Source organism: Megalobrama amblycephala, linkage group LG16 (genome assembly GCF_018812025.1).
Source record: "Megalobrama amblycephala isolate DHTTF-2021 linkage group LG16, ASM1881202v1, whole genome shotgun sequence".
NCBI lineage: Eukaryota > Metazoa > Chordata > Actinopteri > Cypriniformes > Xenocyprididae > Megalobrama > Megalobrama amblycephala.
In genome coordinates, this window is record NC_063059.1 from 38,465,259 (window position 1) to 38,480,873 (window position 15,615).

The following is a 15,615-nucleotide window of genomic DNA, read 5'->3' on the forward strand; positions in this document are numbered from 1 at the left end:
ACACTCACCCCCTAAACTTTACTCTCATCCGGGTCACGGCACCAAATGTAACCCTTTTGGTCCTTCTCGAACTGCTTGATGCCAGGAGAGTGAGATTTACACATACAGCTCTTACTAGCGTTGCCTCCGTTACACTCACCCCCCTAAACTTTACTCCCATCCGGGTCACGGCACCAAATGTAACCCTTTTGGTCCTTCTCGAACCGCTTGAGGCCAGGGGAGTGAGATTTACACACACAGCTCTTACTAGCTTGCCTCCGTTACACTCACCCCCCTAAACTTTACTCCCATCCGGGTCACGGCACCAGATGTAACCCTTTTGGTCCTTCTCGAACCGCTTGAGGCCAGGGAAGTGAGATTTACATGCACAGCTCTTACTAGTTTGCCTCCGTTACACTCACCCCCTAAACTTTACTCTCATCCGGGTCACGACACCAAATGTAACCCCTCCGGTCCTATTCGACCTGCTTGAGGCCAGGGAAGTGAGGTTTACATGCACAGCATTAGCTTGCCTCAATTACACGGGTCAATTTGACCCACAACACGAACTGTTGTCAAAAAATACTGGTTAACCTAGGACTTTTTCTTTTTTTTTTTTGGTGACAATTCCTTATTTAGGTTCATGAACATGCCTGCAAAGTTTTGACAATCTAAGGTGTTGTGGAATGCATGTACAAAATTTCCAACGATTTTCATGTTTGCGGGTCAGTTTGACTAATAATTGGGGATGGTTAAACGTGGAAGTACAGACCCAAAATAAAACTAAAAATATAATTAATAATAATTACACCATGAAATATGAGATTGCTAGGTATGATATACATACAGTAAAGTTATATGTACAGTAAGCTTTTCATAACAGCATTCTGGGATTGTCTTATCTGTAAATGATATGCAATTCTGCCTAACATTTTGGTCAAAAACGAGGTATCTTGTAAAACAGAATCATTTTGCAGCCCGTTTGGAAAAGCCTTCATGTCTGGAGCGCGCCTATGACGCCTAAATATGCTGTCTAGGTAGGCAGCTCATTAGGGCTGGGAGCGGAGCCAACTGTATCGGAAATCACTTGAACCCGAATGTCAAATGAATGTCCAAAGCCACTCTAAAAAATAATAGAGCTCGTTATAATAATAATTAATCAATTTCTCGTTCTCATTTTGCAAAACACACCTGAGATTCCCCTCTTCAGCCAGCGAGGTTCTTCAAGAACGATGAAGAAATTCTCATGTTTCTCGTACTCTTCATCATCAATGATCCTCACCTGAAAGGTCTGACTGCAGACACACAAACACACACACACACATAGACACAAGTAATCAGACATTCAGGTGGTGGCTTTGAAGTCTTACATCGATTACTGCGACAAGTGACAGAAAATTGCAACTAAATAGGAAAATGGCAGAAAGCTGGAACTGCATAATGACACGCACACACACACAGAGCTTTATAAATACTTAATGCCATTCCTCTGGGGTCATGAACAGCAGCGCTCCACCCTGACATGAAATCACATTAAAAGAGCTGATGAACGATCGACACACACACACACACACACACACAAAATCAGGCTCACACAAATCATGGGAATTATGAGCATTTAAATCACTTCAAAAGGCTGCATGTCAATATTTAATCACATTCACAGACACACACACCTCATTGCGCACAAAAAAAAAAAAAAAAAAAATCCACAATGCTTTGTAAGGACGTAAATTGTTGAGTGGTGTTGGATTTACCTCCAGCACTGACATGCACACAGGAAAATCGTAATGTTTAGTGCTCATCCATAATGTAGGACACTGTCACGTTCATCCGGGATAGACAGAAAAGACTCCAGACAGACGGAAGCGCTGTATCTGCTAACTGATCTTACTGGCTCACGCATACTAAGCTAGCTTACTATAGCTCATTCTCCAGGGATTTGAACAAGCCCCGCCAAATGTGAATAATGCCTCAAATCATGTGTCTTGTTAAGGAGAGGTGCTGTTTAACTTATTTTAGTCATCAGATGCATATTTTTCATCTGCTGGACTATAAAACAGGTGGAAAAAATCCCACAGACACATTGGAGGAGGAACCAGAGCTATATCCAGAGACCAGTAGATCAAAGAGACTTGTGAGTGCAAGACACTTCTCACATGAGCACCCAGCAAACCCTAGCAACTGCCTAGCAACTCTCTGGTAACCACTCAAAACAACCTAGCATCTGCCTAGCAACTCTCTAATAACCACTAACAATACCATAGCAACTGCCTAGCAACACATTCAGAACACTTACTGTAATCAACTACCCAGAATATCCTGGAGTTTTCAAGAATTCTCTAGTAACCACTAAGATCACCCCAGCAACTGCTTATCAGCTTCCTAGTAACCACTCAAAACACCCTATCAACTGTTTATCAACTCTCTAGTAACCACTCAGAACACCCTAACAACTGCCTAACAACTCTTTAGTAAGCAATCAGAACAACCTAGCAACCATCCAGGACACTCTAGCAACTGCTTATAAATTTTCTACTCAGAACCCTCTAGAAACTCCCAAGCAACTTTCTGGTAACCACTCAGAACACCCTAGCAACTACTGATAAACTTCATAGTAACATCTCAGAACCCACTAGTAACTGCCAGCAACTCTCTAATAACTACTAAAAACACCATAACAACTGCCTAGCAACACACTAGTAACCACTCAGAACAACTACTGTAAGCAACTACCCAGAATATCCTGGAAAATGCCTAGCAATTCTCTAGTAACCACTAAGATCACCCTAGCAACTGTTATCACCTTCCTAGTAACAATTCAAAACACCCTAGCAACTGTATATCATCTCTCTAGTAACCACTCAGAACACCCTAACAACTGTCTATCAACTCTATAGTAACCACTCAGAACACCCTAGCAACTGCCTAGCAACTCTTTAGTAACCACTTAGAACCCCCTAGCTACTGCCTAACAACTCTTTAGTAAGCAATCAGAACAACCTAGCAACCATCCAAAAAAACCCTAGCAACTGCTTATAAACTTCCTACTCAGAACCCCTAAGCAACTCTCTGGTAACCACTCAGAACACCCTAGCAACTGCCTACCAACTCTTTAATAACCACTAACAACACCATAGCAACTGCCTAGCAATTCACTAGTAACCACTAAGGTTCTCCTAGCACTAAGATCACCCTAGCAACCACCCAGAACACTCTTGCATTGTGGAAGTGAGTTATGCACAGCCAAACACAGAAGCACACTCACGTTGTCTGATCGTTTGCGAATTCCAGCTCTCCGTGTGTGTCCTCGTAGTCGACCCCTCCTCCTTGGGCCGTTCCAGGCTCCGTGTGGTATGGAATGATCACGGTTCCGCGGGCACCAGAGTTCCGGACCACCGTCACCTCCATGGTACCCACGCTCTCGCTCACTCGCACCAGGCGGTCCGTAAAAGTGAAGATCCCGGCATGGTCATCATCCAGGATGGTGACTGTAGACATCAGCGGTTCAACCAGCCGGGCCTTGGGAGCCTGATCCATGTCGTCACTCTCAAACATACCTTCTGCATCCCCGACACGCAGATTCAGTAAACGCACAAAGAAATGTTCGTCTTCCTCAAAGATGTCATCGTCAATGATGCCCACCTAGAAAGAGACATACAGATTTCTATAAACTTTCAGTGAAGTGGTTTTACTTCAGTACAGCTCAGAACATACACCTTGGACAAGTACATTAGAGACTTAACATTCATCACACATGGATTTGTAGAGCTCTGATTTTTCGGATCGATGCATCTGTCATTCTGAATCCTCTCTGTCTTTCCGGCAAAGACACTTTCAATCATTGTCACTCAACCAATGACAGACACTACAGTACTATTTTCATGGATACACAGCCCTGTCCATCTCAGCAGAGTGGACGTTTGTCTAAAAGGAAGTGTACTACATGAAAGATGAAGAGGCTTTTTCTTTGGAAGCTATCAAGGTACAGAATAAAGCATTGTCCTTGAGACTCACCTGTTCATGAAGGATTCCTGTTAATGGATGAACAAGAATCAGTACTAGACTAAACCTTTTGGTCTAGGACTTGGCTGGACCAAACTGTATGATGTGGACACGTTCTAAGAAAACTTACGAAGAAAGTAACATACAGTACTGCAAAGTTCATGCAATTACTGTTTTCATGATCAATCATTTGTATCACTTCTGAATATTCGGATACTTGAGACCATCCCAACTGATTAACCATCTAGACCAGTTGGGACCAGATAATGAGCATAAATGATCAGTTTGGACAAGGTACAAACCATGTTTCTGCTGCACCAAACTTTATGTTGTGGACATGTTCTTAGAAAACTTACGAAGAAAGAAAGTATAGTACTGCAAAGTTCATGCAAATACTTTTCATGATCAAACATTGGTGACACCTTTGAATATTTGGATAATTGAGACCATCCCAACTGAGTAGCCATCTACACCAGCTTGGACCAGCTAATGACCATAAATGATCAGTTTGGACAAGGTAGAAACCATGTAAAACCATCTACCGGTTTCTGCTTTATCAAACTTTATGTTGTGGACATGCTCTTAGAAAACTTATGAAGAAAGAAACATATAGTAGAGCAAAGTTCATGCAAATACTTTTCATGATCAATCACTGGTATCACTTCCGAATAATCGGATACTTGAAACCATCCCAAATGATTGACCATCTAGACAAGCTTGGACCAGATAATGAGCATAAATGATCAGTTTGGACAAGATAGAAACCATATAAAACCATCTACTAGTTTTTGCTGGACCAAACTTTATGTTGTGGACATATTCTTAGAAAACTTACAAAGAAAGAAACATATAGTACCACAAAGTTCATGCAAATACATTTCATGATCAATCATTGGTGCCACCTCTGAATATTTGGATACTTGAGACCATCCCACCTGATTAACCATCTAGACAATCTTGGACCAGCTAATGACCATAAATGATCAATTTATGGCAGAAACCATGTAAAACCTTCTACCAGTTTCTGCTGGACCAAACTTTATGTTGTGGACATGTTTTTAGAAAACTTATGGAGAAAGAATTGTATAGTACTACAAAGTTCATGCAAATACTTTTCATGATCACTCACTGGTGACACTTCCGAATATACGGATACTTGGGACCATCCCAAATGATTAAACATTTAGACAAGGTGAGACCAGGTAATGAGCATAAATTATTTGTTTGGACAAGATATAAACTTTGCAAAACCATCTACTGTTTTCAGCTGGATTTTCCAGCAATGTTTTCTTTTGTCTTTTCACTCCTCCTCACCTTAATGTCTTTCCTGGTTTCTCCAGGTTTGAACACCAGTGTCCCTTCGCAGTACTTATAATCTGATCCAGCGTTGGCTGTGCCATCTTCCGTACAGTAGTCTATGTAGAAAGTGCTCTCCCCCAGGCCTCCTCGACACACCACAGGTATCATTACGGTGCCGCAGTTCTCCATGCACTGGCTGTGTGCACTTTCAAAGGAAATGCGACTGCAGACGGCCAGGTCATCATCCTCCGAAGCCTCGTTGGCGCCCACCACAACAGTGCGACGAGAGTGATCAGCAGCATGTTTCTTCAGCACATTACCGGCCCCGATCATCATACGTGTGGCCTGGACACGATAAAAGGCGCGACTTTTCTGCTGATGAAGGAGAGCGTAGTAGTTGGCCAATTCTACCAGCTGATCCAGCTCCTTATCTGGATATTTCTGCTTCAGGTCCTTCAGGATACGGATCACCTGCCAAGCAACATTCAAAGGTCAAGGAAAGGGGAAAATATGGGCTGCCTGTTGCAAGTCCAATTTTAGTTCCATAATCATTTATTCTCCCTCATGCTGTAGCTTTCAAATCTCAAGACTTGCATATGATGCAATCTACCAGTTTTGACATCAGTGACACCAACCAAACAGAATTGGTTCTCACAGATTGTGATGCATGCACAAATGCAAATTAGATTTAAGACTTATAGCTTTTCCTGAAACGACTTAAATTTCAGCCTGTTCCTCACATTAAGCTATCACAATACTTCAGAAGACATGGAATATAGCACCTTAGCTGTGTGGACTTCTTTTACAGTGATTTTGGACTTTTCTGGAGCTTGACTGATACTGGTCACTCTCGGAAAACAATAACTTGGAAATTCTGATTATAATTTCCTTTTGTGCTTCACAGAAGAAAGAAGATCATACGGGTGTGGAACTGCATAAGTGCAAATAAAAAAAATGACAGAATTTTAAGTTATGGTTGAACTATTCCTTTTACTGAGCCCTTAAGGGGACATGGTGATGGAAAAAATACCAGATGGGAGGAAAAAATATATTTCAGTGCTTTGGGTTTCACTCACAAAACTTTTGTTTCCCCCCCGAGAAACTTTGTGTTTACCCGTAAAACTTTTGCATTCCCCTGAAACACTTTTTAGTACGGTGTCTTGGATTGTCAGGATGAAAAACATGTCAACCAAGGTGAACTTTTAAAGTTCTGTGTGTGAGTATCAATGCATAAATATTTGTTTAAATGAGTGCATGTGTCTTTTCTCACTTCTTTACGGCTCTCGTCCAGGTCCTTGACACTTTCCATGTAAACGGTCGTGCTGTTGGAGTTGGGTAGAGTTGCCATGGTGCTTGTTGTGTTGCTGGTTCCATCCTGGTAATGTTCCTGTGTGCTGATCCCTATGGCTCCGCCCCTCAGTGGAAACTTGCCGTCCATCATCATCTCCATACCTTTGGGGGTCATTTCCCCCTCAGTCTCCACAACAACACCTGTTCTTTTGTCAGCACGGTACCGTTTGGACATGTACTTGTAGAAAAGGAGGCGTCGGTCAGCGATCCAAGCCAGAATCACACACACAGGGAAATAGCAGAGAGTGACCAGAGCTTCCCATATCTACAAAACGTACACGCACACACACCAATACAGCAAATACACAAAGTAAACAAACACAGTTTAGTGCTTTGGAGAGAAAAGACCACAGCAAGCAAAAGAAAATGCCAAGAAAAACAAACAGTCTGATACAAACCAAGCAAAGCTACATTAAACAGAGACAAACGGTTCTGTACCAGCTCACTTTACCATTACAAATGACTCAATATGGTTGTGTTGTCTGAAGGACCAGTAGATAGACAACATTTATAATCATTTTGTGTGACTTAATAAAGCAGAGATTGTTTGTCACACACATATTGTTCTTGTATATATATATATATATATATATATATATATATATATATAAATCTGCCAACAACATGTCTTGGTCACATTTCAAGTTAACATAAAAAAAACAGATATTATAAAAAAATAGATATTATATATTGTATTAAGAAAATAAAGTCCTTTTTTATGATCAGTAAGCTGTTCTTCCCCATAGCTTTGTATTATTTTCATGACTAATTCACTGCTAAATTCTCATAATAACATCTCCAGACTGTTAATTCTCAATGGTGATTCTCATCAGATTCTCATTACTGTATATCATATTTTTTTACATTTCAGTAATGAGAATGAATTTTTTTTAGACAACTACTAAAGGGATTTGGGGTGAAATTATCTTAATTATTATGAAATTATGTCACAATACAAAATATCTTCTCTAATGTCTGTAAGGCTTTGGCAATTGTATATCATTTGTTTTAAGTGTTATTTTTTGTATTATATGCATGTACTGTATGTTATTTTGCATGTAACAAAATTTATGTGTACATTTTAAAACAATAACAACTTGATCACAAATAAAAAATAATGTATATTTTACTGATTTTAGGGATGAAATATGACCTCGACCTAATATGGTTTTGTGAGATTCACTCACTCATAAAATTATTTTTATATTGCCAACCTTGTGGGGTAAATGTAGGGTTTACCAGGAACCACACACACACACACACCTCCACGATTCCAGGCGAGATGACGGACAGGATCAGGTAGAGCCAGATGTAAGCGAAGATACTCCAGAACGCGGTGATGAAGAAGACTCTCAGATGTTTGATCTTCCTCACCTCGCCGTCAGGAATCACCCACACGCAGATTCCAATGATCACAAACATATTAAAGGCAGCGCTGCCCACAATGGTGCCTGGACCCAGCTCACCGGACTCAAAACCATGACCACACACCTGAAAAACACACATGACAAAATCACAGCCAATCAGAACACATCTCATTTATACAGTACAATGTGGAGCAGAATTAAGAACCAATGAGATTTCATTGTGGGTGGGGCTACCCAGCATGACACAACAAAAATAGAAACCAAGCAATGTTGTGTAGCATTTCATTTGCTGGAAGTTAAAGTCGTCATGAAATCAATTTACTTTATTAGTGCACATTACTAGTGACTTCACAAGTAGTGTTTTCCAATTAGAAAGTTGTAAATTCACACGTTCCACATTTAATGGAGCTCAGCATTCGGCCTACACGAACACATCAGAGTTTAAATGGTTCAATTAAATGACAGAACAGTCAGAACAATTAAACAACAGACAGATTGTGTCACTTTCCCCTTAACATCAGATCAATGAGAAATGGGTGTTATTCAGATTCAGTAGCATTCAATGCATCTGCAGATGTCACATTCACTGAACATCCTTGAAAATGGAGCGAATGTCCTTGGGGGAGATAAAACAAGAAAAAGAATGAAATGAAAAGCACGCAGGTGTTTGTTATCTATGCCTGTGGCTCTATCACTGATATCTCTCTATATCTACACTAGCAGATGAGAACCTTTGGGATCGGTCTGTGACAAACAGATAATTCACCCTGTGTCTTCTTTCCAGCTGAGCTTGCAATAAGATTTCACACTTCTGATGCCTAAATCTGCCTGACTGCATCTCCTTCACTGCAATTTTTCAAGATGAACGATGCATTGTGATTGCGTTGTTTAGATGTGTTTGCCGTACAACAATAATCCCACTGTGTGCGTGAAACCCTTGAGTGAAACACTGTGTCCTGACTGATGTCCTAACACATTAGATCTAGTGATGCAGAGTGACAAACAACGTGGAGAGACAAATGTGAGACAATAAAGCTCAGCTGACGTGCTAAATGTTAGCCAACACAGCGGTGAGCGTCTCCTGCAGGCAGAGTCACACAGATCTGAGACAGTGGTTGATTCCCTGCGGTGGACGACAAGAAACGAACCAGCGTCTCATTAATAAACATGATCTGGACGCTCATTAGTGAGAGCAGCGATCAGCATGCATCTCTCTAACCATCTTCATCTTTAAGGGCTAAGAAACTGTTTAACCCATCAAAATGGTATGACAAACACTTTCTGTCCTGTTTTTGCATACATACTACTGAAACAAAGTTCCCTGCTGAACAAAAACTGCAAAAAGTGTGCAAAAGCTGAGAGACCAGCTAAGACTGACAAACCAGCTTAGACTTATGTCCAATATGATATAATATTATTGATTTTATTAATATACTGAATTATACAACAATTCGTTCTGGTTCTTAGATCTGATTGACTGAGAGCCTTTTCCAGCCATGCGATATTCCCCCAGTATCAGCACTGGAACTTTCACCGTTTGTATCACTCCACTTGTGGCAAATGTCATGGCAGTCAAGCAATTCCACCATGTTTTTTACAAATAATACAGTTGTTGTGTTACAGAATGTAGACCTTTCGGCTTTCTCACCGAATAGTTCTAGGAACTCAGTTATAGGAACTAGCCACTAGGATACTTCTCCTATTTCTCCCCCGGGCCATGTTCCTGGTTGCATTCGCACCGGGAATATGAACTCTGAATCGGCCAACAGTGGCGTCTTTAAGTGAGGCATTTACAAACACTAAAAACACCGGTGGATGGAAGACGCCGTGATTGGAGCTGTGTTTGTTATGTGTCATGGGTTTCGTGAAAACAGAAATGGAATGTAAAAGCACAATTTACGTGACTGAAAGAGTAAAAAGTGGGGCTAAGAGATGAAATTTCCTATGACAACTTTCAGTATTACATATTATCGAGGTGGAGAAAAGAACACAACCCTGCAGACAGCAGGTAAATGCTGTTATCGCTGTTTTCCATGTTCGTGAAGTAAATATGTTTACACTGTTTTTTAAAATGCCAGGTGCTGGTGTTTGACGTGTTTGACCAATCAACGTACACTTACGTCACTGATAGTTCCTATAGTGCTGGTTTAGACCCTGCTCTGAAGTAGGAGTTCCCCCAAAAGGAGTTCCAAGAACTAAAATCATTCCTAGTTCCTGCGGTGCGAATCCGGGTATTTCCGCCAATAGTTCTAGGAACTATGAAAAGGTTCCTCTGGTGCGAAAGCCCCTAATGTATAAAACATAGCACCTATTTTAAAATTTGTTTAGATGCTTTCGGAGATTTGAGCTCCAGGCCGTCAGCAGCCATTCAGAGCTCGTGTACCCACTGAGAACAGCTTTATCTCGGCCAGTCCTTTGGGAATTTGCCGCTGGCTGTAGATAGTGGTTAAACGAGATATAATTTATTGGAGTATATCAAATGGGCAATCTTTTATCTTATTAATCTATTACTTGTTCCAGAGCAAATCAGGAGGCTGCTTTCAATTTCAAATGCTGACACATGCTTTTGTGAAGAGTGCTCATGCATGTGGCTGTGCGCGACTCTGTGTAAGTGGTTTAATGCACTTGTGTCTCAAAATAGTTTTATTATGACATAAAATGAATGTAAACACAACCAGTTAAAAGCACTATTTGTTTATTGCTTGTAATGTTTCTTTGCTCCTCTTTGTTATTTGCTACTTGCTTGTATGTTTTGAAGTTATATAGCCTAAGTTTAAATCTGCAGTCTGCGATTTTTCCTCTTTGTCTCCATCTCTTGTTTAAAACCTGCAATTGCAGTCATATGCGGAACAGTTATCTGTACATGCGTTGTGCGTCGGCACAGCTCGTCAGCGCGGATGAATCTAATGCTTGCTGTCAGTCACCGCACCGGTGTGGATACTGTACTTCAGAATCACAGATTCAGCGTCTTGAAAGTATGACCAATATAAGAATTTTCACTGGAAAATATCATCTGAACAAGTAAGTAACATTAATGCCACTTTTGTTCTGACCAACTGAGGAAAAAAGCATCAGGCCTACAATAAATCACGCAGCCAATGATGATTAAATCTAACGAACGCTTTGCTCTGATCACACCAAACCGTGCAAATTATTATTACTGTTATATTGTTCTCAAATTGTTAATGTTAACAACATCAGCATTGCGTGACTATGTGTATATTATGTGTATATTGCATATATTGCATGACTGTGTATCTTATTCTCTCTATTGTAGCTTATGATACTCTGAGCACTGCCTATAACTTTTATTGTTACTCCTCCCTTTCTGTTTACGGACGTGACGTAATGACGCACAGAGGAACTGCTGCATGCTCAAATTTCCTGCGGAAATCCGCCATGTCGCTCTTATTATAAAACATTATTACAAGTTTACCGTTGTGAATCGAGACAAGAAAATTAGATAGTTTTGAACACTGGTTGGTTATGTACTTGCTCAAAAATTGATTTTGGATAATTTTTAACCAAAAAAAGTTGCGGACTACAGCTTTAAAATTCTTAAACTTGTTTTAATTTAGTAATGTTTTCAATTTGTAATTATTTAAAAAAGTAGGCTACTTATAATTTCTTATGTAAGGATATGTGTATGTAAGGATTTAAAGATTTTGAAGTCAGTAAACTACCCCTAGTGATCATGATATAGACTTCTGTGAAAGTTACATTATTACACCATTAGATGCAAAGACTTTATGAGTGAGTCTGCAGCAAATTGAAAGGGACTGGTTGTTTTAACTCATGTGATATTGGTTATTTACATTTTATTAGTATGTTTTCTGTTTTAGTTTATTTTTGTTAAATATGTAGAATTCTTTTGTCATTGTTATTCATTTTGTTTATAGGTGCAGTCACACCATGTCGTAATTACCGTAATTTTGAGATTTCAACTTGTAAAACGTGTTAACATCCTCATAACGCTCATAATTACAGCTTGTAAGCTGGAATTTTCTGAGAGCTCCTACTTGTATCACCTGACCATGTTGTCATCTTGAAATTATGGTAATTACGACATGGCATGAATGCAGCATATATACAGTAGTTTTAATTAAGTTTTAGTTATTTTAGTACATCAACTTAAACTGAACAAAAATGAGAAATGTTGCCTTGTTAACTAGCTGAAGTAATAAAAATTGAATAAAATTTGAAAATAATGAAAATGTTTTTATGGGTTTAAATTTAGTTAACAATAATAACCCTGCATCACAGCCTGGCAAATCCATGACATGCCACTTGCTAATGCAAGTACTTTAGAAAGTTTCTTGTATTATATCAACATTTTTTATGTGCCCCTGTGAGCTAGATGAGTCACAATATTTATATAAATTTTCCCAGAAAAACAGAAAGACAGTACATTTTAAAATGCTTAAAATTCTCGCAGCTTGAAGCCAAAGCTAAAGCCACAAAATGTATACATTTCATTTCATGAGTCTATAAATTATGGATAGATCGTGCTTCAATGCAAACGGAATGATCAGACAAAGCAGCACTTAAATTATGAGTGGTAATGTTGCTAATGAAATGGTAAAACCTCAGGCTACGCTAATGAGGGTTTAGCCATCTGCTGTGAATGCAATTAGTCGTTAAGCAGTTAATTGTTACAAAAAAAGCTTCCCAACAAGTACATTTGTCTTTTAAATGTCTCACCCACCTCAATAACCGACAGGAGAATTTCAGGGGCAGATGAACCAAGTGCCATCAGGGTCAAATTGGACACGGTCTCGTTCCAGATTCTCACAGTGGCCACTGACGTTTCTCCACTGGGCATGGTGATGGTCACTTCTTTTTCCTGCGTGATCAGAAGGGAACATGTTAAGAAAACAGACAGCTAACTTGCAGCTTATTGCTAACTAAAGCCTGACAGGTTCTTACAACAGGGTCGTGCACCATTTAGAACGGAATTGAATTTGAATTGAGGAACCAAACAGAATGCAGAAATGCAGTTCAACTTTGAATGTATGAAAGTAGGTCAAAATGGAAAAATTAATGGATATAATATTTGCTATTCAGTAGTGGAAAAAAAGTGATAGCCAGAGGGGATATTTGTTTTTAATGACCCTACAAGTACATCAAAATATGAGGAAAATATTTTATCATTTTTAAATATGAGGGAAGAACAAAACACTAAACTTGAATAAGGTATTTATCTGACAAAATCATTTGGCAAAAAAGGCAACCTACAGCTACAGGTTTAATTTCACAATGCAAATAAAACATTTTTAAAAAATGCTCACAGGAAAAAGCATACATTGACTACAACATAATCAGTTATTAAAGGGGACCTATAATGCCCCTTTTATAAGATGTAATATAAGTCTCTGGTGTCCCCAGAATGTGTCTGTGAAGTTTCAGCTCAAAACACCCCACAATGCCCCCCCTATTTGGGTGTGAGCAAAAACACACGGTTTTTGTGTGTGTCCCTTTAAATGCAAATGAGCTGCTGCTCCCGCCCCCTTTCCAGAAGAGGGCGGAGCTTTAACAGCTCACACTTCGGTTGCTCAACGACAACAAAGCTGGAGAATCTCATGCAGCCAAAATGAGGATTGTCAGTAACGGTGTTCAGCCTTACATTGTTCAAACCGGAGTCGACACTGATGGAGAGACTCAGGAAGAAGTTACAACTGAAACCGGACATTTCTGAACGGTTAGTGGATAAATTTATGTAGTTGCTGTGAAGTTGATTCAACTCATCAACTAGCATGTGCCGTCATGTTAATCTTTTGTGCAAATCCAGCATTGAATTGACCCTCGTTTGTGAAGCAGTCCGGCGTAAAATGACGGCATGACAACAACACTCTACTACAACAACTCTTCCCCTTTTCTAAAGCAGCACAACATGGCCTCATTCCCTTTGTTGTGTGTTCTCGGGGGCGGGGGTTATGTAAATTTTAGAAGAAGCTCGTTGTAGTCCATACCATATCTCCCTTTGCATTGAACTTTGAGCGTCGTAACTTTGCAGATGTTGTTCATGCTCAAACAGCAACATTACACACTAACTAAAGTTAAAAAAGTCAAATCATAATCAACCACCCCTTTAATATTTCATCAGTTCTCTCTTGTTTTTGAGTGTGTTCATAAGGCCAAAAATTGTCAGAACAATTTGACATGTTTCATTGTGTTATCACAAATAAAACACATGAAGCACAACTACTTACTTAATTTTTAATAATATATAATAACATTTTAACTAGATATTAGTGTTTAATCTATATATCTATTTCTATATATCTTTATATATGGACCAGGGTGGAAGAAAACTCCATTTCCCAGAATGCATTACTTGTTCTGAATTCACTTAGAACACATTAAATTCCTCTTTGTGTCATTTCAGTTCAAATTCCTGTAGGTGCGGTCAATTCAAATTCGAAATAATGATTTGAAAAGAAGTCTGAATTATGCAAAACACTTTCTTGAAGGGGCGTGGTCCATTATAAACGTTAACAGCCATGCTCATGAATATTAATTAGGGCGACATAATGTTTGCTCAGTATTTGGCAACTGATATGTTGAAAATCAGGTTTATTCAAACAAATGCATAATCGGTTGGTTGAGGCTTCAGACTAATTTTAAAGCAGTCACAGTCACAATGTTGTTTTTGCTCCATTGCAAATTTCGTTTTGTTTTCTAGTCTAGTGGAGAGATGCCAAACTGTATAAAAACCCTGAGGCACAGACAACCAACATACTCACACTCCTCAACTCAATAATGCACTGCTGTGCTGTCAGGGATCGTAATTCTGGCATTGTGTTTTTATTGTTTGCACTTTCATTGCACCTGGAGTCAGACAAACTCTCACGGTTCAGTTGTTTCTTTGAGAGGGAAGAGTTCAAGTCTAGTTTTTCTGCCTGGTTTGGCCTGGAGGCTCTAAAGTGTGTGTGGCACAGCCTCTGATTCAGTACAACTGCAGAGCTGGAAACTGTATTCATTTGCAACTCGCATTACAGAAATTATGACTACAGTTCAGAATGATGCATTTAAGGCAGTCTAAGTGTGGATGAGTGAGACGCTCAAGGCAAGAATGGACACAGACTCCTGATGATGGTCCACAACCTCACGATTCTTCTCTTTTCTTTATGACTCAGAGTTGCGCAGTGTCCATCGTCAACACCAACATGCATACAAACTGCAAAAACAAAATGTGCACAATAAACAGGCTCAGAGATGTTTCAAAATATTAGCTCTGTGCTCGAGGCCTTGAAGTGCAAACGCAGCCGCTGACAGGCCAAACACACCCTCCACAACACTCCTTCCTTCGCCAACATCTCCAGACTATTTTTGGTCGTCTCTGGTGCCATTTTCACACTTGCATTTCCCATGACCCTGCAGACGCATCCTCGTGTTTTGACAAAGGTGTATGAGATTCTTTCTAGGGAACGCTTTGATTAATGAGGTGGACTCAGAGCTGTTGGCTTTGATTTTGCAAAGGACGCAAGGCTGATTTAGTCACTGCAGAGAAACAGAGCGACTGAATCCTCGCTAAAGAACGATGTTAGCCAGATAAGATTAACATTTGGATGCTATTTTGTTTGTACCAGAGTTATTTTATCAGTGATATACTATT

At 39.7% G+C, this 15,615-nt stretch overlaps 2 protein-coding genes across 4 annotated transcripts in view; one reads left to right on the top strand and one right to left on the bottom strand.

Moving 5' to 3' along the window:
* Positions 1 to 15,615, top strand: part of LOC125248560 (NACHT, LRR and PYD domains-containing protein 12-like) — a 1,264,817-nt gene that overhangs the window by 1,024,557 nt on the left and 224,645 nt on the right. The gene's annotated exons all lie outside the window — the stretch shown is intronic.
* slc8a2b (solute carrier family 8 member 2b) overlaps positions 1 to 15,615 on the bottom strand; it is a 113,270-nt gene that overhangs the window by 7,195 nt on the left and 90,460 nt on the right. For all 3 annotated transcript variants that reach the window (XM_048160539.1, XM_048160537.1, XM_048160538.1), the window contains exons 3-8: positions 12,706 to 12,843; positions 7,897 to 8,124; positions 6,554 to 6,898; positions 5,299 to 5,754; positions 3,248 to 3,624; positions 1,171 to 1,274 (exon numbers count right to left, since the gene is read on the bottom strand). In XM_048160539.1, the coding sequence (XP_048016496.1) occupies positions 1,171 to 1,274; positions 3,248 to 3,624; positions 5,299 to 5,754; positions 6,554 to 6,898; positions 7,897 to 8,124; positions 12,706 to 12,843 (1,648 nt within the window). The remainder of the gene's footprint in view (positions 1 to 1,170; positions 1,275 to 3,247; positions 3,625 to 5,298; positions 5,755 to 6,553; positions 6,899 to 7,896; positions 8,125 to 12,705; positions 12,844 to 15,615) is intronic.